The 22,881-nt window shown below is 49.6% G+C and overlaps 1 protein-coding gene across 1 annotated transcript in view; it reads left to right on the top strand.

The window, feature by feature from the left end:
• Positions 1-1,072: 1,072 nt before the first annotated feature.
• Tmprss4 (transmembrane serine protease 4) overlaps positions 1,073-22,881 on the top strand; it is a 69,286-nt gene continuing 47,477 nt past the window's right edge. The window contains exons 1-2 of the mRNA XM_045146066.1: positions 1,073-1,103; positions 1,620-1,748. Coding sequence (XP_045002001.1) covers positions 1,073-1,103; positions 1,620-1,748 — 160 coding nt within the window. The remainder of the gene's footprint in view (positions 1,104-1,619; positions 1,749-22,881) is intronic.

The following is a 22,881-nucleotide window of genomic DNA, read 5'->3' as shown; positions in this document are numbered from 1 at the left end:
AGAACTTAGAATATGGGCCAACTGCTTGGCCAGAGGGGCCTGTGCTTGGGACGGGCTTGGACTAGCAACTAAACCAGACCCCCACATGCAAGAACACGAGCATTTGAGGAAGGCTGGTGAGCAGCCAAGAACCTAGTGTCTGGAAAGGCACCATGTGGGCCACCCCTCACTCCCGGGCTGGAGCACTGAATGTGTCCTGTCCACAGGCCAGCCTATAGAGACCAGGAAGAACTTGGAGGAGAGATCCAGTGCAGAAGAGAAGCCAGCAATCTCAGAGCCCCTCCTCCTTTCCTGCCCTCGAATGGTCTGGAGGGAGGGACGACAGAGCAAGGTCACCCAAGGGAAACAGAGGTACGTTACAAATGGGACAGAAAAGCTATCGGAGTGGGGGCAGAGCAGGACGAGGCTCTAGTCTGAGCATGCCCGGGGTTGCTGTATCTAGCCACAGCTTCTGCACACCTCACCAGGCACTTCTAGGCACCTGCTTGGTTCAGTGTGAGGAGCCAAGGGAACCAGGATCTTCGAGTCCTCACTGTCCCTTGAAGACAGAGTCCAAGAAGAATGAGGGCCTTCTTGAACCCCCCAAAATATATCACCCCAGCACACAGGACTGATGTGAGGAGTGACAAAGGGTCACAGACGTGCAAAGCGCTGTCATTTATAAAAGCAGGATGCAAAGAAAGTGGGTGTTTTCTGGGACAGACATGCTGCTGCTCTCTGACTGAGCTGACAGGAGAGGAAACAGTGCCCGGTCGGTGGCCTGAGGCCAGTTACTGAGCGCTCATTTCTCTCCTTTGGGACAGTGAGCAGCCTTTTCCTACCCACCTCGGAGGGTCTTAAGGGCTCAGTGAGAAATCACGAGGGGCTATCGCCAATGGCAAAGCGCTGCACAGCTGTTGGGCTCCATATTGAGTGAAAAGGACGATCCAGGAAGGCAGTGTGATGGGTGGCCTACAGCCCAGTGGGATCCCTCTCTCTCCAGCATGCCTCTCCTACTCCTCTGCTAGCTCACCCAAAAACCCATCCTGCACTCCCTGAACCCTGCCTCGCTGGGGTCCAGGTGGATCCCTACATGGACAACTGTCCGTGGAAGGACCTCTATGGTGAGGGGGGTGATGAGGGAAGTAGAGGTCTTTCTCCATCCACCCAAGCTCCAGCCCCCTCATGCGCTCTGAGTGTGAATGGCCCATCCACCCTCCTTCCAATCAACTTCGGGTACCAGGAACAAGGAAAATACCAAAACAGGATCGATGAACTGTGGAGGGCATGAGTTTTGCTCAGTTCTGTTGTAACCGCTGCTCCTCTCAGGCTGGCAGCCCTAGAAAGCTGGTGGTGAAAACCCACGTGTGGCTGCGGGGTCCCCTGGGAGACTGTCCTTGGTGCCTTTCCCTTCCGCGCTTGGTATGCTGTGTGTCTTTGGGTCCTTAGGGGAAGGAGGAAGGAGGGAGGAAGGAAGCAGCTGCGGTCCTCCATCTGGAGCCCACTCTACAGACCTGGAGTGTAGGGGTCCCCTCTGTTCTAAATCTCTAGCTAGCCCTTCTCTTCTGCTAATTCCCTGCCAGGCCCAGACCCCCTAGAACACTGGCTCTGATCTGGCTTCTACCTCTCTCTTCGCCCAGGTTGGGGACTGCACCAGGGTCGGGCCCGGTCCTCGGAGCCTCCCTGTCGCCTGCAGATGCGAGCTCCGTTTACAAAACCACCTCTCTGGGCTGAGCGTGGCCATGCTGCTGTAGCTTCACAGGCTGGCTGTAAGTGGACAACGATGCCTGAAGCTGACTCCCCATCACACCTCACACCTTCAGCTTAAGTTATTTGTAGCTCAGCCTCCTCTGAACAGGAAGCTCCTTGACTCCCCACCAAGTCAGCTTCCAATTTTGTTGCGACCAAAAGCAAAGCAGGGCAGAGATATCAAGCCAGCAGCCCCTGCCTTGGGGGTCCCTGCCAGCCCAGGCAACGGTGACAGCTGCCACACATGCCTCCCACATCCCCGCTGGGGGTCGCCAGCCACAGCAGGCAGTTCACTGGAGCTCGACACCTTCAACTGGGGAAGCAGTGGTGTGAGTGAGAAAGAGGGAAGACGCTCCACCCACCGAAGCTGGCCCCTGTTCAGGCCTCCACCCACTCTCTTCACGTGGCTGAGTTTGTTTTTCAGTCTCCCTTCTTTCTGTTTTCTCTATGTCTTTATTCTACCCTTTTTTTTTGTTTTGTTTTGGTTTTTTGTTTTTCGAGGTAGGGTTTCACTATAGTCCAGGCTAACCTGGAATTCACTCTGTAGTCTCAGGGTGGCCTTGAACTCATGACGATCCTCCTACCTCTGCCTCCCGAGTGCTGGGATTAAAGGTGTGCGCCACCACGCCCAGCTTATTCTACCCTCTTTATGTTTCTTTAATTTGTTATTTCCTCCTTAGGATTCTACTCTCCTTTCTCCATCTTTTCCTTTACACTTTCTTTTTTCCTTCTCTCTCTCTCTCCCTCTCTCATATTTATTTATCTTAACTTCTACATCTTCTTTTAACCTCTTAATTTTGAATCCTTTAGCTTATCTATATCAATTTCATTTCCCTCCCAAAGAAAAGATGCTCAACAAAAGATAAGACAGCACCTTCCAGTGATTTCACACGCCCTGCCCCACACATCCTGCCAGAGGATTAAAGAGGTGGTTCTAGATGCCGCCCTCAGAGTCACCACTGATATTAAAATCTTCTTAGACCAAGCCCAGAGGGATCCTGCAGCCCAGAGAGCCCAGCTCAGAAATGTCCAGAATGGAGCACACACAGAATGGGCACTTCTGCTCCAAAACAGGACCCATGTGGCGCCCTTCTCCCTGCTCAAACCCCAGCCCTGCCCAGCCTTGGCAGGGGGACAGATCCCACACTCTGCACCACCCATCTCTTTCTCTGCCTTTCACTTGGCTTATCTCAATCTTGATGGTGACAGCCAGGACACTCCCAGCAAAAGTGAGATTTCCCAGTGACTTTAGCCTGAATCATATCCAAGATGGATCAGAGGAGAAAGAAGACAAGGGGTGCCCACGCTGGGAGTTCCCCAGAGGTGAGCTGGGGAGAGCGGTCAGGGCGCCATCCCTTGCTAAAACCCAGAGGACTCGGCAGATGACACCATGGCTGTCTCTTTGCTCCTTTATTCCTTCAATCACGCCATCACCACCTGTTGCAGTCAGGTTCGCATTGCTGGCAGAAATCACCTGACCAAGAGTGGCTTGTGGGAAAGGATGGTTTATTTTGACTTACAGACTCGAGAGGAAGCTCCATCATGGCAGGAGAAAACGATGGCATGAGGAGAGGATGGACATCACCTCCTGGCCAACACAAGGTGGACAATAGCAATAGGACAGTGTGCCAAACACTGGCACTAGAAACTGGCTACAATAGGCCCCCAACAATATACTGCCTCCAGGAGGAGTTAATTCACCATCAGCTGGGAACCTAGTATTCAGAACACCTAAGTTTATGGGGGAACACCTGAATCAAACCACCACACCACCCTTCACTCAGACCCTGCCTCAAGCTAGCCACAGGGCTTCCAGAAGTTCCAGAAAGTTCCTTGTGGTACACCTGACTTAACCTGCCTTTGTTCCCATACCTGCCCTTTTCCATAGGGCCAAAATTTGCCAGATAGCCTAGAGAACAGAAAATTACCCCCGACAGCCCCTTCTCCCTGCTGCTATCCCATTTATTTGCCAGACTTACTTAACCACCAAGTCCAACTCATGTGAATTTCTCTCTGCTGTCCTGTGCCTATTAACCCAGGTTAGAAACCCACCAACCTGAACCGGGAAACCTCACCTGGAATTCTGCCTGGACTCTGCCACTCTCTACCCCAGTATCTGAGAGCCAAACAAACAGAAGCAATATATCATCGTGTTCACACACTCCTGGCAGCTGCTTGCTGTCTAGAGCTATGGTCTCTCACCTCTTTGATTCCTGCCAATTGCAAAATAACAGTGTAGCACACACACACACACACACACACATATATATATGATTATATATATATAGTAATCATATATATATATGATTACTAACATATAAATCATGTCTACTTGCACTAGTTTCATTAGCCAATATCTGAAGGTATAACAAACCTTTATATGACTATTATTGACAGGGAATTCAAATGTGCATTTCCAAATATCTTTTTTTTTTGATATTTTATTTTATTTATTTGACAGAGAGAGAGAAAAAAAAAATGGGTGCGCCAGGAACTCCAGCCACTGCAAACAGACTCCAGACGTGAGTACCCCCTTGTGCATCTGGCTTACATGGGTCATGGGGAATCGAACCTGGGTCCTTTGGCTTTAAACGCCTTAACTGCTAAGCCATCCCTCCAGCCCTGTTCCAAGTATCTTGATAACTTGGAATATTTGTAACCAACTTCTATCAGTTATGATTTACAATTATATATATATATATATGTATATATATATATATATATGTGTGTGTGTGTGTGTGTGTGTGTGTGTGTGTGTGTGTGTATTGGAGCTCACCAATTAGGTGAGACTAGAGAATCAACTTTCATGAGCACATGTAAACATATCACAATATGCTGGAAGTGAAGGAAGGTACAAGGATCCCCTGCTTCTTGTCACGACAAGTAAACAAGTGAACCTCCTTTATAGGGACGACCACAGACCAGGGCCAAGCCCACGTGGGACATTAGAAATGCTTCAAGGCTTCCTTTGCTTTCAGTTACAAAATGCACACATAAAGGTGGAGCGATACCGCAATCAGTGAAGTGTGCCTTGCAGGCATGAGGACTTGAGTTTGAGAATCCACGTACAACATCGAGTCAAGCGTGGTGAGCACTGTCTGTCATTCCAGTCCTAGGGAGGTGGACACAGGCAGATCCCTGGGGCTCACTGGCCAGCCAGTCTAATCTAATTGGCAAGTACTTGTGCAGTGAGAGCATCTGTCTCAGAAAAGACAGATAGCACCTAAGAGAAACAACACCCGAGGTTGTCCTCGGGCCTCCAGATGGGTCACTGCACATCCTTGGGTTCAAGATCCTGAGTCGGGACACATCTGGTCTGTATAAAAAGTCTATGTTCATATTCCTCAGTTGTATGCAAGGCCTCCAAACAGAGCTGCCTTTTGTGAGTTTCCCATCCTTGGGCCACACACTATTGATCTAGTCCTAACACAGAGAAGATGGAAGTAAGTATTTACGGAACTAATCACGAGTTCAAACATACACAGCCTCCTCCCTGGGCTGGGGTACCTCTCGCCCCACTGTGCCCCTAGTTTCCCATGTGACAAAGTCTATTTCATCCTCCTAAGCTCAGTTCAAATGTTACCTCCTCGGGGCAGCTGTCCTGGCTTCGCCTCTGTTTGCTCTCATCCTGGCATTTACCAACAGCTCAACTCTGCGATGTCTGTGTTAAGTCTCTCCCCACCCAGTTTAAGAGCTGCAGAGGCCAGAAAAGTGACTTCTGCAGCATTGGATCCTCCTTGGCCAGCCCACCGTGGGTGCTCAGCCCATGTTCGCTGAATGAGGGACTCTCTCATTGGGACAAGGGCCAGTGACAGCTGGGCCTGAGGCTGTCAGGCTCAAGATCTCCCATTTTGGCCTTGAGCCCACTGCTCTATGAGCAGCCAACTAAGGAGCAGGCAGGGACAGGGTGAGAAGTAAGGAAAGACGTGGCCTGAGGAGAGCCCAGGATGGCTCCACGTGCCAATCCTTACACAGCGCTGCCCACTGGTGGCCTTTAAGACTGGAGATAAAGCCTATTTGGAAAAGCTGGGACCCCAGGGTGAGACAATGAGCCTCCACCAATGGTGTCTGTATTCCTGGCAACCCTGCAGAGGCTGAAGGGAATTCAGGAGCCAGCAGCTTCTCCCGCCCCCAACCAAGCATCACTCTGTGGCCAAAAGCACTCAGTCAAGCCAGAGGCACCACCATTATCAATAAATGATCCGCAGGCTGTGCCAAGGCCTGGACGTAGACAATCTAAAAGCATTCTCTCCTCCAGTGGGGTTGACCATTGTACTCATCTGTTAATGGCCCACCACCAACTTTACCATCCTTATGGGAATCTTAGTCATCCCCACACAGCCAGTCCCTTCAATGGTGCATCAGCAATATTGCCTCACTCCAGGAACCAAGCCAGAGCCCCAAGCCAGTCTGCCAAGAACAGGCCAACTCCCACAGTCCCCACATCTATAAAATAGAAACATTCAGACTTCATTTATCAGGTCATTAAGACAAAATTAGACATACAGAAGGTGTAGACGAGGTCGGGCCTGAGTAGAAAGACAGGGAGTGATTGTTCTCGTTTGTTCTTTTTCATCTTGATCACCGTAGGTTGTATCTTTCACCTGAATTTTTTTTTTTTTTTTTTTGAGGTAGGGTCTCCAGATGGCCTCTAACTCAAGGCGATCCTCCTACCTCTGCCTCCCAGGAGCTGGGATTAAAGGTGTGCGCCACCACACCTGGCTGAAGCCTTGTCCCTGGTCCTTCCTCACTCTCCGCCTCCTGAGATGGACAACTTCATCTCCCACGATCTCTACCACCATGATGTTCTAACTTACTATGAGCTCTTACCCTGAAACATGGAGCCAACTGACCATGGACTGAACCTTCTGAAGCCATGAGCAAAATAAATCTGAGCAGATACCAAGTTCTCTGACTCTGCAGCACGCAGGCAGCTGTCGTTAGACTACCCAACCTCCATTCACACAAGCAAGTCCAATAATTTCCCCACGCCCACACGCACAATTGGTTCTGTTCTTCTAGAGAGTCAGTGGTTAAGGGGCTTGTATACAAAGCCTGCCAGTCTACGTTCAACTCCCCAGGTAAAGCCAGATGCACAAAGGGGTGAGTGCATGCATCTGGAGTTCAATTGCAGTGGTGTGCCCTCTCTCTTTCAAATAAGTACATTTTGTTTTTGTTTTTCAAGGTAGGGTTTCACTCTAGCCCAGGCTGACCTAGAATTCACTGTGGAGTCTCAGGGTGGCCTTGAACTCACAGCAATCCTCCTAACTCTGCCTCCAGAGAGTGCTGGGATTAAAGGCGTGCGCCACCATGCCTGGCCAAATAAGTAATTAAAAGAGAGAGAGCAAACATGATTGATTGACACGACCACAAAGTTTATGGTGTGACATCTGCAAATATCAGGCTCTAGGGTTCTGAAGGAGGCTGCGCTTGGGAATGTGAGGGGTTGGCTCCTGCCTCCATCTTTTCCTCTGGTAGCAGGCTGGGCAAGATCAGTCTCATCCAAGAGGGTATCCTCAAACAAAAACATAAAACCTAGCACCTCCACCCCATGTAAGCTCCGTGGCTTCAGGACTTCAAGCCCCATCCTGGTTTCTTTTTTGTTTTGTTTTGGTTTGGTTTGGTTTGGTTTGGTTTGGTTTGGTTTGGTTTGGTTTTGGTTTTGGTTTTTGAAGGTAGGTTTTCACTCTAGTCCAGTCTGACCTGGAATTTGCTATGCAGTCTCAGGATGACCTCGAACTCATGGTGATCCACCTACCTCTGCCTCCCGAGTGCTAGGATTAAAGGCATGCACCACCCCACCCAGCTCCATACTGTTTTTGAAGGCCAAGAGTGAGGTACAGAATGACTCCTGGTCTCCAGGCTGAGACCAGCAGCCCCAGGCAGAGGGCCTTAAAGGACTCTGTTAGGAGGTGCCAAACCAAACGCTTATGCCTGGGGCATGATGGCACATCATCTCTCACCCTAACACTATCACATACATCCAGAGAGAGAACACTCTTGCTTGGTGCATCTGAGGTAGTAGAAGTTATGCCGAGTAAAACCGAGAGTCAAGCAGGACCTGACAGGGAAGTGTGCTGTGATAAATATAATCTAGGGCAAAGATTCAGCTACTCTGCGTGTATAGCCACAGAGGAAGGGGGAAGGGCAGAGCGACCCTGGAGGACACAGAGAGAGAACACAGAAAGCCCCACCACCGGGCTGCCTGCACTTCCTAGAGCTATCGAATCACAGCAACAGCTGGCTTAACCCAACACAGCTGTCTCTGGATGCAAGAAGCATGACGCCCAATGTCAGAAGGGCCACACTTCTCCACTTCTAACGGAGGGTCTATCTTTCCATTTTGTGTCCCCACTGCCAAAATACCTAAAACTGGCATGTCGGTCCACTGCCTGTCACTCTAAACAAATAGCAAAGATGTCCAGATTATAAGAAGGGAAACCTTATTTTGGCTCATGGTTTCGGAGACTTTGATGCATGGTTGGTCGGCCCTGTGACTTTGGGGCTTGTGGTGAGACAGGACAAGATGGTGGGAGCATGTGTTGGAGCAAAGCCTCTCACCTTGTGGTGGCCAGAAAGGAAGAAAGAGAAGGGGCCAGGGTCGCAAGATCCCCTTCAAGGGCAAGCTCAACATGATCAGCTTTCGAACTGGACCCCGTCTCATACAGCACAGCTTCTGTCATCTCCCAATAATAAACATTTAACACTTGGGCCTTTGTGGGGGGGGGGGAGCACTTATCCAAACCATAGTAGTCTTTTTAATTCTTTCTTATTTTAGAGAGAGAGAGAGAATTGGCACACTAGGGTCTCTGCCACTGTAATCGAACTCCAGACACTTACGCCACCTAGTGGGCATGTGCGACCTTGCACTTGCCTCTCCGTTGTGTGTCTGGCTTATGTGGGATCTGGAGAGTAGAACATGGGTCCTTAGGCTTTGCAGGCAAGCACCTTAATTGCTAAGCCATCTCTCCAGCCCTGAACAGTCTTTATATTACTACTCACTGTTCTGTAGGCCAGGAAGTCCAAGAGTATGTTGCAACATCTGGTGAAGACCGCTGTGCTATGTGAGAACATGGTGGATGGGCAAATATGAATCAGAGACAAGGAAAGTATGAGAGCCAAACTCAGGCTTGTTGGGAACCCAATCCCATGATACCAGTGTTAATCCACTCATGAGCCCTCATGGCCTGATCACCTCCAAAAGGCAACAACACTGCACTGGGGACTGTTTCCAATACATGAATTTTGAGGGACACACAATAGGATATTTCCTTGCTTCTCCCAGATTCTAGTAGCCACAGGTGCTCCCTGGCTTGCAGCAGCATCACCCCAACCTCTGCCCGTGTCTTCACATGCACATCTTCTTCCCCATGTGTGTCTTCTCTGTGTTCCCTCCCCCTTTCCAACAAGGAGACAGTCATGTTGGATGGTAAGCTCATCCTACCCCAGCCTCACCTAACGGTAATGCATCACCTCTACAATGCCTCCATTTCCAAATGAAGTCATATTCTGAGGATCTGGGTGGACATGAATTCTTGAGGGACACTGCTTAACCTACTATAGACATCTACAACACAGAAAGATGCTCTATCCCAAGCTGCCAATGAAAGACAGAGTAAGTATCCTGTGTTTCCCTTAGATGAAACAGTAGCTACAGAACCTTGGACAAGCCAGTCTATTTCTCTGAGCCTTTTTTTTAATGTATTTTTTCTTTCTTTTTTTTTAAGATAGAGAGGGAAAGAGGGAGACAGAGAGAAGAGAGATAAGAGAATTGGTGTGACAGGGCCTCGGCAATTGAAATCGAACTCCAGATGCTTGCACCACCTAGTGGGCATGTGTGACCTTGCACTTGCCTCACCTTTGTGCATCTGGTTAATGTGGGATCTCGAGAGTACAATGTGGGTCCTTAGGCTTTGCAGGCAAGAGCCTTAACTGCTAAGCCACCTCTCCAGCCCTGTTCTTTCTTATCCACTACACACAGTAGCTTGGAAAGTCAAAGTGAGGAAGTGTTCTGCAGAGCCCTATGAGGTGTTTCTTCAATTAATCCCTCCACAATGCCAGATAAGATACCAACATTCTTGCTATCTTTTTCGAGACCCATGGCTTCTGTACATCCATGCCATACTGGCAGCATGCCAGCTTCCTGGTTAGAGAGGAGCAAACCCTGGCAAAGTACTCCTCCTGCAAAAGGTCAGAGCTCAATCATTTTATGAGAAGTGTTTTCTTAAAGGCACCCTTAAGTGGCTGGGCCTCTTGGGATAAGCTTGGTGTCTAGTTAGTCCCTGGATGAATCACCTTCTCCCCTTGCTCAGACCCCTCCTTATACTGCAGTTCTCCAGAAGACAGAGGTAGAGCTACAAACTGATCCCCAAAGAGGTGAGAAATCAAAGTGCTGGGGTGGAGGGTACAGACTGGACCTCGCTGCAGAATGAGGCAAGCACATAGCCGGACTAAACAAAGCTCAGAGCAGGTCTAAGGACCTGGAAGAGCTGCGGTGGCAGGCCAGAGCAGCTTCACCTCCAGCAGGGTGCAGGGCCACCCGGGGCCTTCTCAGTTCTTCCTAGACACAGCCGGGAGGAAGCCAGCTCCCCCCACTGCCAGGCGCTCTGCGGTGGGCACAGCCCTCGCTCAGCACGCTCTCCTCCCATCTTCACTCCCGTAGGGACGTGTTACTCCACACAACTCCACTGCCGGCTAGGCTGTAAAGCTTTCTTTTATTAGTTTTGTTTCGAGGCAGAGTCTCACTCTAGCCCAGGCTGACCTGGAACTCACTATGTAGTCTCAGGGTGGCCTCAAACTCACGGCGATCCTCTGCCTCCCGAGTGCTGGGATTAAAGGCGTGCACCACAACGCCCGTCCTGTAAAGCTTTTTAACCACTCAGGCAAAAAGACCCAGAGCTTGAACAAAAACCTGGACTGTTGAGGGGCTGAAGAGATGGCTGTGCAGCTAAGGCATTTGCTAGAAAAGCCAAAGGATACAAGTTCAATTCCCAGTACCCACATAACACCAGATGCACAAAGTGCCATATGTATCTAGAGTTCATTTGCATTGGCTAGAAGCCCTGGTGTGCCCATATTCACATTCTCTCTCTCTCAAATAAGCAAATAAATTTTTGTTTTAAAAAACATGACTGTTGATGAAGCAGTCATGAATTAATAATACATATGGAATGTATGGTAATGATATATAGCAATTAAAAATTCATTTGGGGGCTGGAGAGATGGCTTAGCGATTAAGGTGTTTGCTTGCAAAGCCAAAGGATCCCAGTTCAATTCTCCAGGACCCACGTAAGCCAGATGCACAAGGAGGCGCATGCATCTGGAGTTTGTTTGCAGTGGCTGGAGGTTCTGGCACACCCATTCTCTCTCTCTCTCTCTCTCTCTCTCTCTCTCTTTCTCTGTCTCTCAAATAAAAAAAATAAAGTACATGATAAAGAAGAATGTAAAAAAATCATTTTGATAGGAAAGATTCACTTAACTTTTTTAAAGTTTTGTTTATTTTTATTTATTTATTTGAGAGCAACAGACACACACAGAGAGAGAATGGGTGCACCAGGGCTTCCAGCCACTGCAAACGAACTCCAGATGCATGCGCCCCCTTGTGCATCTGGCTTACATGGGTACTGGAGAATCAAGTCTCAAATCAGAGTCTTTAGGCTTCACAGGCAAGCGCTTAACCACTATGCCATATCTCCAGCCCTCACTTAACTTTTATTTTCATTTCCCTAACTGTTCCCATGGCATCTACTGTATAAAGCACTTTGTGAATGTTAAGTCAGTCCTCACAACAGCCTTCGGAGGCAGGTCCTATTATTGTGCCCATTTTATAGAGGAGGAAAGTGAGTCACAGATTAAGGAGCATGCCCAAGATGAGATAACTGGCCGTGATGACACTGTGACACCTGAGACCCCAGGTATGCGTGAAGGTTGTTCCACGTAAGTGCTGCTTGCTGTCCAGATTGTGAGAAAGTCATACAGTAAATCTGAACCATGATTTTTCTCACCAATCATCAAAGTTCTCACTGTCCTTGGTCTTGAATCAACAAGACAAGAGGATGAAAAGTAGACTCTTCACCCAGTTGCCTTCCTTCTCTGAGGCTTATGTGCACTGGGTTGCCCAAAGTTCGATTGCATGTCCTCAAACTGGACAGAGTGGCACATGCCTGGCAATCTCAGCACTTGAGAAGGTGAGGCCGAAAGATCTCGAGTTTGAGACTAGTCTGGGCTACACTGAGTTTGAAACCAGCCCAGGCTACATAGCAAAACTTTGTCCCCCAAAAAGGAAGATTGTTCTTCAAAGGCTGATGAAAAGAAAGAGATAGGTGTCAGAAAGAATCTGAAATTTGTTCACTTAATTTAGGACAAGGGGGATAATGGAAAGGAATTTCCCTGAGACTGCTTGCAAATTGCATGGGCAAGATGTAAACTTCCCCCTGAGGGACTCTGATGCTCTGAGGGCCAGAGGTTGCTGGGGGGCTGTAGAGACCATTACAGACCCTCTCCTCAATCCAAGCAGGCCCCCCAGTGCACACAGGAGCTCGTATGATGTGTTATTTTACTCCTTACTGTCTTTAAAAAACTATTTATTTATTTAAGAGAGAGTCAGAGGCAGATAGAAAGAGTTTGGGTGCATCAGGGCCTCAAGCCACAGCAAATGAACTCTGGCTTATATGGGCCCTGGAGAATCAAACCTGGATCCTTGGGCTCCACAGACAAGTCCCTTAATGTCATTTTTTCCACTTTTTTATAATTTATTTTTTTATTATTAATTAGTTTTGTACTCAGTGAATACAGTCAAGTTGGTACCATTGTAGGCTCATCCATGTCCTGCCCCCTCCCCCTGGCCCCTCCTTGTTGAGGTATATGGGTCGTGCATTGTGGAGTTAACCCACAGTTATGGGTAGGAGAAATGTCTCTGCATATCATGACCCAACGTGTGGCTCTGACATTCTTTCTGCCCCCTCTTCCGCAAAATTTCCCTGAGCCATGTTGGGTTCATTTTTGGTCTGCTTCAGTGATGAGGTGTTGGGGGCCTCTGAGGCTCTGGCTCTCTGATTTGGTAGGAGTTGATTGTTCTCTGTGTTGATCTCCTTCACCCTTGTGCTGGTATCTGATTCATCAGGAAAACAGCACCCTTGCTTGTTTTGCCAATCGTTCTTAGTTTCAGTTGGGGCCCTTTTGAAGTATGATGGGGTGGTTCTCTCCTTAGGATCTGTGTCTATTTTCCTTTCCCAGGGATGTGCGACACATTTAGGTGGTTGCCATCTTGGCCGAAGTGACCCCCTTAATGTCTTTTTAATGCATGTGCGTGTGTGTGCATTCATGGGAGGTTATGTGTGGGTGTGCATATGCATGTACGTGCATGTGGAGAAAAGGGGGCAACCTTGGGTGTGTGTCATCCTTAGGAACACCAAACCCCTCCTTGGAGATCAGGTTTCTTATTGGCTGGGAGCTCACCGATTAGGATATATCAGCTTGTAGGTGAGCTCCCAGGAATCCTACTGTCTCCACCTCCCCAGTACCGGGGGTAGGACTCTGGTCCTCGCGCTTGTGAGGCAAGCACTTGCCAACTGAGCCGTGCCCCTGCCATCTGTCAGGCCCCCAGGACCCTTGGCCCGAGCTTTAAGTTAATGGGCAGGAGCCAGAAGAGCGTGGAGCGTTCTCAGCTAACAGAGATCTCGGGGTCTTTGGTGCAGATGCTTGAGGCTCTTATGTCTCCAGACAAGAGGGGCTGAGCAGTGACATTCCTTTCCAGAAAGTCAGAGCGTCTCGGGAGAGCCACGCTTTCACCCAGTGTCAGCAGTCCTGGTACCTTCTGCTGTCCTTGTAGAAGAGACAAGTGTGCACACAGCATCTCACAGCTGGCATAGGTGCTGCCGTCTCCTGCCACCACTGTGCCCTTCTCCACATGATTTCATAGAACAGGCGGGGACAAATGGATCTATTACTAAACTGGTCTCAAATTACTCAGGCTCAGAGGGCAGAACTGTAGCCTCTGGTACCTAGAACCTCAGGGTTTTGCCTATATCAAGCCCCAACTCTGAATTCAGCTCACTCCAAAAAGAGCAGTCCTTGGGCTGGAGAGATGGCTTAGCGGTTAAGCACTTGCCTGTGAAGCCTAAGGACCCCGGTTCGAGGCTCGGTTCCCCAGGTCCCACGTTAGCCAGATGCACAAGGGGGCGCACGCGTCTGGAGTTCGTTTGCAGAGGCTGGAAGCCCTGGCGCGCCCATTCTCTCTCTCTCCCTCTATCTGTCTTTCTCTCTGTGTCTGTCGCTCTCCAATAACTAAATAAAAAATTAAAAAAAAAAAAAAGAGCAGTCCTTATTCTGAGACTAAAAAGAGACTTGTGACATCATGCTCAAGCTTTAAGAAGTTCATTCCTCACAGAAACTTTGTGATGCAGCCTTGTTGGGGGGGGGGGTGCTGAGATTTTGTATCTCTATTAACCACCCAGCCAACGTCACTCAGGGTCATTCGGGAGGATCTAGAGAGTTTGCTGCCCTTTGGAAGGCTCTGCTCTGCTTTGATTAGGAATGTACAGTGTGTGGACTATTCTTCAAAATGTAGCTATTCTGTTTTTTCCAACCACAGTGCCTGACAACACCCAAGGAAACATCTTTGGAATGGATGGATCACTTGATAATTGGTCATCTACACATGGAAAAGTGAGTGACTGCTGATACCAAAAGCAAATGGGCAATTGAAGCAATTGGCAATTAATACAAAGTTTGATAAATTACATATCTAAGTAGAAACATCCTACAAGGGGAAAGGCAGGAAGGTAAAGATGGAAGGAAAAAGGGAGAGAAAGAGTGAATAGTGAAAGATGACAGACTTTCTCCAAATCCAGAGTTTTCTCTTTGTCTCTTCTTCTTTTTAGACTTAGTGTGATTTAGGGATGTGTCAGATCACCTCCAACAAACTGAGGCATATATACTTGGGTTCTATGTCTTTTCTCCCACAATTCCAGCACTTTGAACAAGAGCTCTCTCCAGCATGAGTGGGAATAACACCCCCATTCACAAAGTCTCTTTGGGGAGCCAGACATATCACATGGATAATGTGACTTAGCTTTCATAATGAGGTTAGCATGTTCATGATCCCTTTATAGATGAGGGAAATGGGCTCAAGGGGATTAAAGGAAATGCCCACAATTACACATATAATTAGTGATTGAGATTAGTGACAGTGATGAGGACATAGGACTCCAGGGGTACCAGAGCCGATGCCCAAGGGTGATGCAGATCATGTGAGCCTAAAGCTTATATATGTATGTATGCTAAAAAAAAAAAAACTTGTACAAAAATTACAAAAGTGCATGATCATGCAAACATGCTTGCTTGGACACCCCCCCCCCAGCCTGGGGCATTGGAAGGCCCTGTGCAAGTGAGGGTTTCTAAAGCTTGACCTTCATGACCTTGACACACTTGCTGGGAATAGAAGAAGAAAAGAAGGAAGGAAATGGGGAAAGCGCTGGGGAAAGAGAGGAAGAGGCAAAAAGGAGGAGAAGAGCAAGGAAAACCAAGGGGATCTAAAGCAATAAACAGAGGGAAAGCATGGCAAGTGAGGGCTGACGGCCTCCAGAAGCTGGGGTCGCTTGGTCGGTACTCCGGGCACCTCCACTCCCTGTGCGTCACCGTGCCCTCATCTGTAAACTGTGTGGTCTCTTCCCCAGGGTATCACAGTGAGCTGCCCAGTCCTACCCACATGCCTCCCTTCTAGGCCTTTTCACAGATTCCCACACTCAACTGGGAGCTGAAGCCATAGCCAAAGCCAGGAGGGATGAGTAATCATCCCTCAGCCAGCCCTGCCCTTTAGCCTTCCCACTCAGGCTGCTGCCACATTCCTGGTTCCCCTGAGCACCGGGCGAGGAAAGGGAAACCTATGGACCATACGTTCACCTGGCCACAGAGAGGAACCAGGCAAGGGAAGGCTTGGCCCAGGGTGGCCCACTGGACCCTCACTGCCCTATGTTGAAATCCTGCAGTTATCACTTTCAGCTTGTCCCAAATTTCCAACTCTAAAGGCCCCTGGGATGAGAAAGAGCTAGGGCCATGTGGGCAGCAAACTTCAAAGACACCTGGTATTGGTCATGGGCACCCCCACCCCTGCCCTTGACCATACACACAGGGCTTTCCGACACCTGTGTTACATGCAGCGTATTCACATGGCTGCCAGTGAGTGTCCCCTCAGCTCCAGCCACATCTCAATAAACTACTTCATTACTAAACCACTTCACCATTACTATTACCGTGTCCCTGAGCTATGGTTTCCTCGACTGGAAAATGGGTTATAGTGAGAATTAAAGAGATGACACATTGCTAATGGAAGGGCCAAGACACATGCCTAACTGGGCTGTTTTTCAAGGAGAGTCAGAGCTGTGAAACGCAAGAGCTGGAGTTTTAACTTTTGTGTGACTTTGGACTGCTGCCTTTGCTGCTCTGGAGTTGAATTTCATGACCCATGGACTGGAAGGAAGGGAACTAAGGAGTACTCAAGTATCTTCCAGCTCTGAGGTCGGTGACTGCACAGTTCCACCTTGCACAGCCATTGGCCAGGAAGCAGCTCCAGCCAGCGGCCATCAGGATATGGCAGGACCCTGTGGAGGAGAGGCCCAGGCCCCAGCCATAGCACATCATTGGCTTTCAAACAGGGTACTAGCCCATGAGGCACTTGGGGCATTGGTGGGGATGGGTTGCCTGCCCCATGCCTGGTGGCTTCACATAGAGTCCAGAGAACAAGAGAAAGTGGGTCTTCTTCAGGGAGCAACCTGCTCCTCCTCCAGAAACTTCCCAATCCTGTTGCCCCACATGCCAGCAATCCCATTTCCTGGAGCAGCACATTGTCACCCCAACCTCAGACTCTTGTCCAAACCCAAACAAAAGCACCCCCACAGTGAGAAGTCACACAATGAGGAGAGACAGAGAGAGCTGTCTGCCATCACCTTACCTCAGTCAATGCCCGTTTTGGTGGCAGGCATTCAAGAGGGAAGGCTTTTGTAACATCTTAGGTGTGTCACCTGCTCTGAGTCCAAAGGGCCCTTGAATGACTCCAGGTGTTGTCCCAGCCCATAGGTGTCAGGTTACAAGACTCATAAGCATTCCAGTTTGGCAAGTTCACCCATAGGGTTGTTTGAATCCTCCAGTCCCACAGTACCCAAGTCACTACTGGATACAACGGTGAGAGGTGGCTGGTTTGCTGAAAGGATACGATGCTGACCATCAGGGACCAAGGCCAGCCCTGCACATGGCCTCCGTCTGGGCTGTGCTGACTACACCTTTCTGACCTGCTGGCCAGCAGGGCCTATTTGGAGAACTTCCTTGCTGCCCTGGTTTTTGGATCTCAGCTCCAGTCTATAGGAGAATTCAGAGCCACAGAGGCAACATGGTGAGTGTGGGACCATCAGTACCTTATACCTGGGAGAGGGTGGCTCTTCCTAAAAAGGGCCCTTCAAACAGCCTGTGGGGTGGGCCAGTGAGAATTTTGTGACACCTCTCAGGTTACAAATGAGTTCACAGGGCTGAAGAGATAGCTTAGCATTTAAGGTGTTTGCCTGCGAAGCCTAAGAACGCATGATTGAATCTCCAGGTCGCACGTAGTAGCCAGACACAAAAGTGGGGCAAGCTTGCAACGTCACACATGTGCACAAGGGGGCACACAGTCTGGAGTTCGTTCACAGCAGCTGAAAGGCCCTGGTGTACCCATTCTCTCTCTCTCTCTCTTTCCCTCTTTCTCACTCTGTCTCTCTCTCTCTCAAAAATAAAATAATAATCAAAATGAGGCTACAGGCTGGAGAGATGGCTTAGTGGTTAAAGCACTTGCCTGTGAAGCCTTAGCACTCATGTTCGACTCCAGGTCTCATGTAAGCCACACACAAGGTAACGCAAGTGCACAAGGTTGCACATATGCACAAGGTGACACATGCGTCTGGAGGTTGATTACAATGGCTGGAGGCTCTGGCATGCCAACCCCCCCCCCCCCCAAGTCTCTCTCGTTCTTGCTGTCTTGCCTCTTGGGCTTGCCACAGGAAAAAAAAATGAGGTCACAACTGAATCATTCCCACATCCAGCCCCTCATATCTGCCAGCCCTTCCCTTTCCCTCTACTGCCAACCTTCCTTGAAGAAACCCACTGAAGAAAGTGGGAATAGAAACAGGGCTATCCCTGTTGTCCCCTCCTAAGTCCTCCGTGATATGACTTCTCCAAGGCCAAGGGCTCCATCGGTACCACGGTGGCCCACAGCCACTCCCTAGGGAAAGTGTCTCCTATTCTTTTTTAAAGGGAATAGTACAGAGATAGCCCAGACTAGTCTCAGGCATTTGTACAGGGTTCTGCTTGGTGTCTTCCATGTTCTAAACTCCTCTGAGTACCCAAAGTGTCTTCTGTTGTCCTTTGAAGGGGGACAACTGATAACCAAAAAGTGGAGGAGCTAATCAGTGGGTCTGAGGTGGGACCCCGGGGGTCTTCATTCTCCAGTCCTTGGCCAGAATGTGACAGTTGTTCAACCACCGGAACAAAAGGCAAGGGGAGACAGAGGGTAGTGCAAGAAGGAGTGATGTGAAGTCTCCTGATCCCCTGCCCAAGAACTTCCCATGATCCACTAGAGAAAAGCCTGACAAAATGCTGGTGTCATCTGAGGAAGAGGGTCTCTCCTGCCTGCGCAGGCCCAGAGCCAGAATCAGGGCACCCTTGGAAGAGGCTCAGCTCTGTGCAGAGGATCCCTCCCCTGAGGTCACGGGCTGACGGGAGAGAAGCAGTGCCAGCCTCCTGGCCGTGCGCTGCTTCTGGGTGGCTCCGAAGAAACCCGGGATGTACCTTAAGGGAGCCAACAACAAAGGTGCTATTTCTGTCTGGGGCAGCTTCAGGAGCAGATCTTGCATAATCCATGGCCAAAGGGCCAGCACCTTGTGTGGTCTTGAGACTTGGGTCATTTCCTCCCCCGGTAAAATGGAAACTGTGTTCCACAGCACACCAAGCACATACACAGACCAAGGGAGAGGCTGAGTGACCCATGCATGTGACCGGGCTCTGTAAACTAGGAATCCTGAACAAATGTCAGAACTGTGACCAGTAAGGAATCCACTCCAGAAAGTAACAGCCAAGTACCACATCTCACCCTGACCCCCTGCCACCTCGGGAAGGCACTGGGCATTGCTCCCCAAGAGGACAGGAGGGTACTGTGATGGAGGTGTCAAGCCCAAGGTCCTGAAGGCAGGTGTCAGCTTGGCCAGGCCGGTCTCCAGGGAAGGGTAAAGGGACTTGTGGCCCTGAGGGAACCACTAAACCTTGGATACCCAACAATCTTCCCTTTCCCCCTGCTGAGGGCAAGACAAGCCTAGCTAGCGCCCAGCCCTAGGAAGAGAATAGGCAGACCAAGGTCAAGGCCAGCTCTACCTTGCTCCCCTCCTGTCTCCTCCCTCCCTGTCAGGACTCTCTCTGTCAGTGCGGATCAAAGGCCTTCATGAGCTTCCTCTTGACAATGTGCCCCTTGAGCCTATTCCACCGAGATGTCCAAAGACAGCCAGCCAGGCCCTGGGCAATCAGTGGGTTCTCTATAGCTGAAGTCAGTCTGACCAAAACCCAATCATGCTTAGGATCGTAAATGCACCATGAGCCTCAGAAGACATGTTACTATCAAGGAAGGACATAAATGCCTGCGCTCAATCCCAGACCTCTGAGACACTGTGAGTGTGTTGGGGTTCCCCACTGCCTTCTTATCTTGCCAACTGGTGCAGACCCAAAAAGCTTAGCTGGGCTTGGGTGGTATTGGAGGAATGTGGTGAGTGAACATTCCAGGGGTCTAGGGGTACATGCAGGGAGGGCCTCCTCCAAATGAGGCATTAGCAACCCACCTAATGGTGCCATCTTGGACTCTGCGGTGGCAAACTGATGGTTGAGCAATGGAAAGACCCTAGAGAGAGTATAAAGAAAGGCCTCTCTCCCTTACCTTCTCTCCCAGGTCCCTCTCTACCTGGGTAAGGAGACCAGATGTCACTATGACTCCACGGAAGCTCCAGCTAGCCAGCAGCCATTTAATTCGTCCTTTAGGCCATCGTTGCCACTGGCCAGCCACCTTAGGTGGGTCCAGGTTCTGCCTTGGAGATATTCACAAAAGTGAGCCACGGGTATAATCCAGAACGATCATAAGGTCCCCAGCCAGGGGCCAGAAGGTAGATTCTCTCAAAGGTGACTAGAAGCTGTCCCCTGAAAGTGTTAACATTGGATTTCAAAAGGTGAGCCAGTCTCTGGGCAGAGAAGCCAGGAAGAGTGATCACACAGAGGGAATTGCTTATGGTCAGCAAGACAGAGTGGCAGTGTAAGGGACAAGGGGCAATGTGCCCAGGTGCAAGCATCAGCCTCAATAAAACATTCCGTTTTGCCATAGTTCCCCAAGACAGTGAGTTCTGCAAAGCCTAAATGCACTCAACTGCCTCACTGTGTAAATCTGCCCCCCCAGACTGAGTTTCTCGTGGATGAGGCCTGCATATAGTCCCAAGCATAGCACTGGCCTGGCATGGAGTAGACCATTGAGAAATGGGTGAGAATGAAGGAGCGAATGAATGCATGGATGATAGATAAATGATCCAAGACTGAATCCCCTATAACCAGCTTCTCATCTGAGTGAACCTTGCTTCACAAAGTCCAATATTTTTTTAAAGTCCAATCCTATCAGAAATGAGACCAAAACATTTCTGACCCTGAGAAACAGGAGCTAAGAGTTAGGGAGGGACAGGCCTGAGCGTGCCAGAAAACCACAGCAACAGGAAAAAGGGAGAGTCAGGCAGCCACAGTGTGGCAATCCCCCGGCAATGTCTCCACCGCCCAACCTGCCACTCTGATTAAACATCACGATCGCAGCAGAGAAACTGGTAAACAAGTCTCAAAGGTGAAGCACTGTCCCCTCTCCCCAGCTCCCAGAGCAGCCTCCGGCTCCCTAGCATCATCCACGTGCAATCAGAAACTCTCCCAGGTGACAGGTGAAGGAACACTACAGGAAGAGGGCGACAGAATGAGGTGCCTTGTCCATGGTGGTAGAGGGACCTTGGGTGAGGAGCTGTACTGCACATCGGTCTGGCTGGGCTTTGTCCCCTGGCAGGACCAAGCTGTCCGATCCTTGGGACACTTGCTGTGGTCTCACTTGCTTTCGCTTGAGTCCGCATGCACCCATCCGGTCCTTTATCATGCCCCATGGGTACCTGAGCACCTACACTGAGCAAGACACTGGGAGACTCGGAGAAGATGCCAACTCTGGGCCCTCACTTCTACCACTCTCCAGATGGAGCTGAGACGGGCTGAACACCTTCCTTCACCCCAAGCAGAGTGAAGCCTCATAACCCACCGATGTGAACAAGAAGAGGGAAGCCTTCATCCTGATGCCACCCTGACACTGGGGACATCTCATCACCAGTCCCCAGAGAATGAGCCTGCCAGGCTGCTGGGAAGGACCTACCCTGAGGGGTTTCACAGAGAGTAACAGCAGCTGCAGTGATGGCTCATCTTCAACCCAGGGCAACAAGCACAGGGCTCTGGCTCAAGGAACACTTGGGGCTGGAGAGATGGCTTAGCAATTAAGGCGTTTGCCTGCAAAGCCAAAAGATCCCGGTTCAACTCTCCAGGACCCACGTAAGCCAGATGCACAAGGGGGCGCTTGCATCTGGAGTTCATTAGCAGTGACTGGAGGCCCTGGCATGAGCATTCTCTCTCTCTCAAATAAAGAAATAAATAAAAATTTTAAAATATATTTAAAAAATGAAACACTTGGTCATCTTTGGTGTGTGATACAACCTTGAGACTTATAAATCTTTGTTTAACACCTGAGGAAATGGGAGGTACAGAGATGCTAAGTGATTTGAAAGAAAGAGGTCATTCAATCTATAGGAAGCAGAGATGGGATTCCAAATTCTGGAGTTCCCTCCTCCACCAAGATGCAGACCCAGAACACCAGCACCCCACCAGATACAGAACTGGAGCACCCCACTCCCCTTTCTCCAGACTGATGGATCTTACAGCAAAGTATATGAACAGTGAAGGCTACACCAGCCAGTACCACAGGATGCAGGAAGGACCAGGGATTCTGCAGAGACTCAGCCCCCCTGAGCTGCTAAAGGTCACGAAGGAGGAAGCATTGCATGTACAAAAGGAGAGCAGCGGGCATGATTATCACAGGCTTACAAGAAGCTGGAGATAAGATTTCATACTCAGTGCTGCTCAGGATAAACACCACGTTGCCATGAGGCTATTAAGAATCGAAAACTGATATAGGGCTAGAGAGATGGCTTAGCAGTTAAGCCTGTGAAGCCTCAGAAGTCAGATTCAAATCCCCAGTCCCCACATAAGCCAGATGGTGACACATGCATCTGGAGTTCGTATGCAGTGGCTAGAGGCCCTGGCACACCCATTCTCTCTCTCTCTCTCTTTTTCCCTCTTACTATCTCTCAAATAAATACATAAATAAAATATTTTTAAAAAACTGATATATAGCCAGGCATGGTGGCACACACCTTTAACCCCAGCACTTGGGAAGCAGAGGTAGGTGGATCGCCATGAGTTCAAGGCCACCCTGAGACTACATAGTGAGTTCCAGGTCAGCCCGGACTGGAGTGAGACCCTACCTCGAAAAAATAATAATAATAATAATAAAATTTAAAAAATTTTAAAACTGATATATAGCCCAGCATGGTTGCTCCCATCTAGAATTCCAGCACACAGGCGGCTGAGGCAGGAGGACTCCCCTGAGTGCAAGGCCAGCCTGGGCTACACAGAGAGTTCAAGGGGATAAAACTCTGGGTGAACTGGACCTTGGACAAATATTATCTAGGGAAGGAAACAGAAGTAGCCCCAGGCAAGCAGATCACAGACCCTGGGGAAGGACCTTTGAGGTAGTACAGATGGAGGGATTCCCCATATGTTCTGACTTCAGAGCCCCGATTAAATCTAATGCAGAGCCTTATATGCAAAACAGAAAAACCAGAATGGCAGCATTTGGAATGCCTGTGACTCCACCCACTCCTGCCCCACCTACTCACCTGCCCCAGCACTGCTGGGACTCTGCCCAGCCCCCAGGGGTGCTAGAGGCCACATCTGGGCCTGTCCCTGTCTTCTGGAGAATCTTTCTCCACAGAGAGCGTCTAGTCACACCTTTTCTAGGAAGCT

The sequence above is a fragment of the Jaculus jaculus genome, chromosome 3, assembly GCF_020740685.1.
Source record: "Jaculus jaculus isolate mJacJac1 chromosome 3, mJacJac1.mat.Y.cur, whole genome shotgun sequence".
In the NCBI taxonomy this organism is placed as follows: domain Eukaryota; kingdom Metazoa; phylum Chordata; class Mammalia; order Rodentia; family Dipodidae; genus Jaculus; species Jaculus jaculus.
Note: the sequence above shows the minus strand (reverse complement) of the source record. Positions and strands in the feature narration are given on the sequence as shown.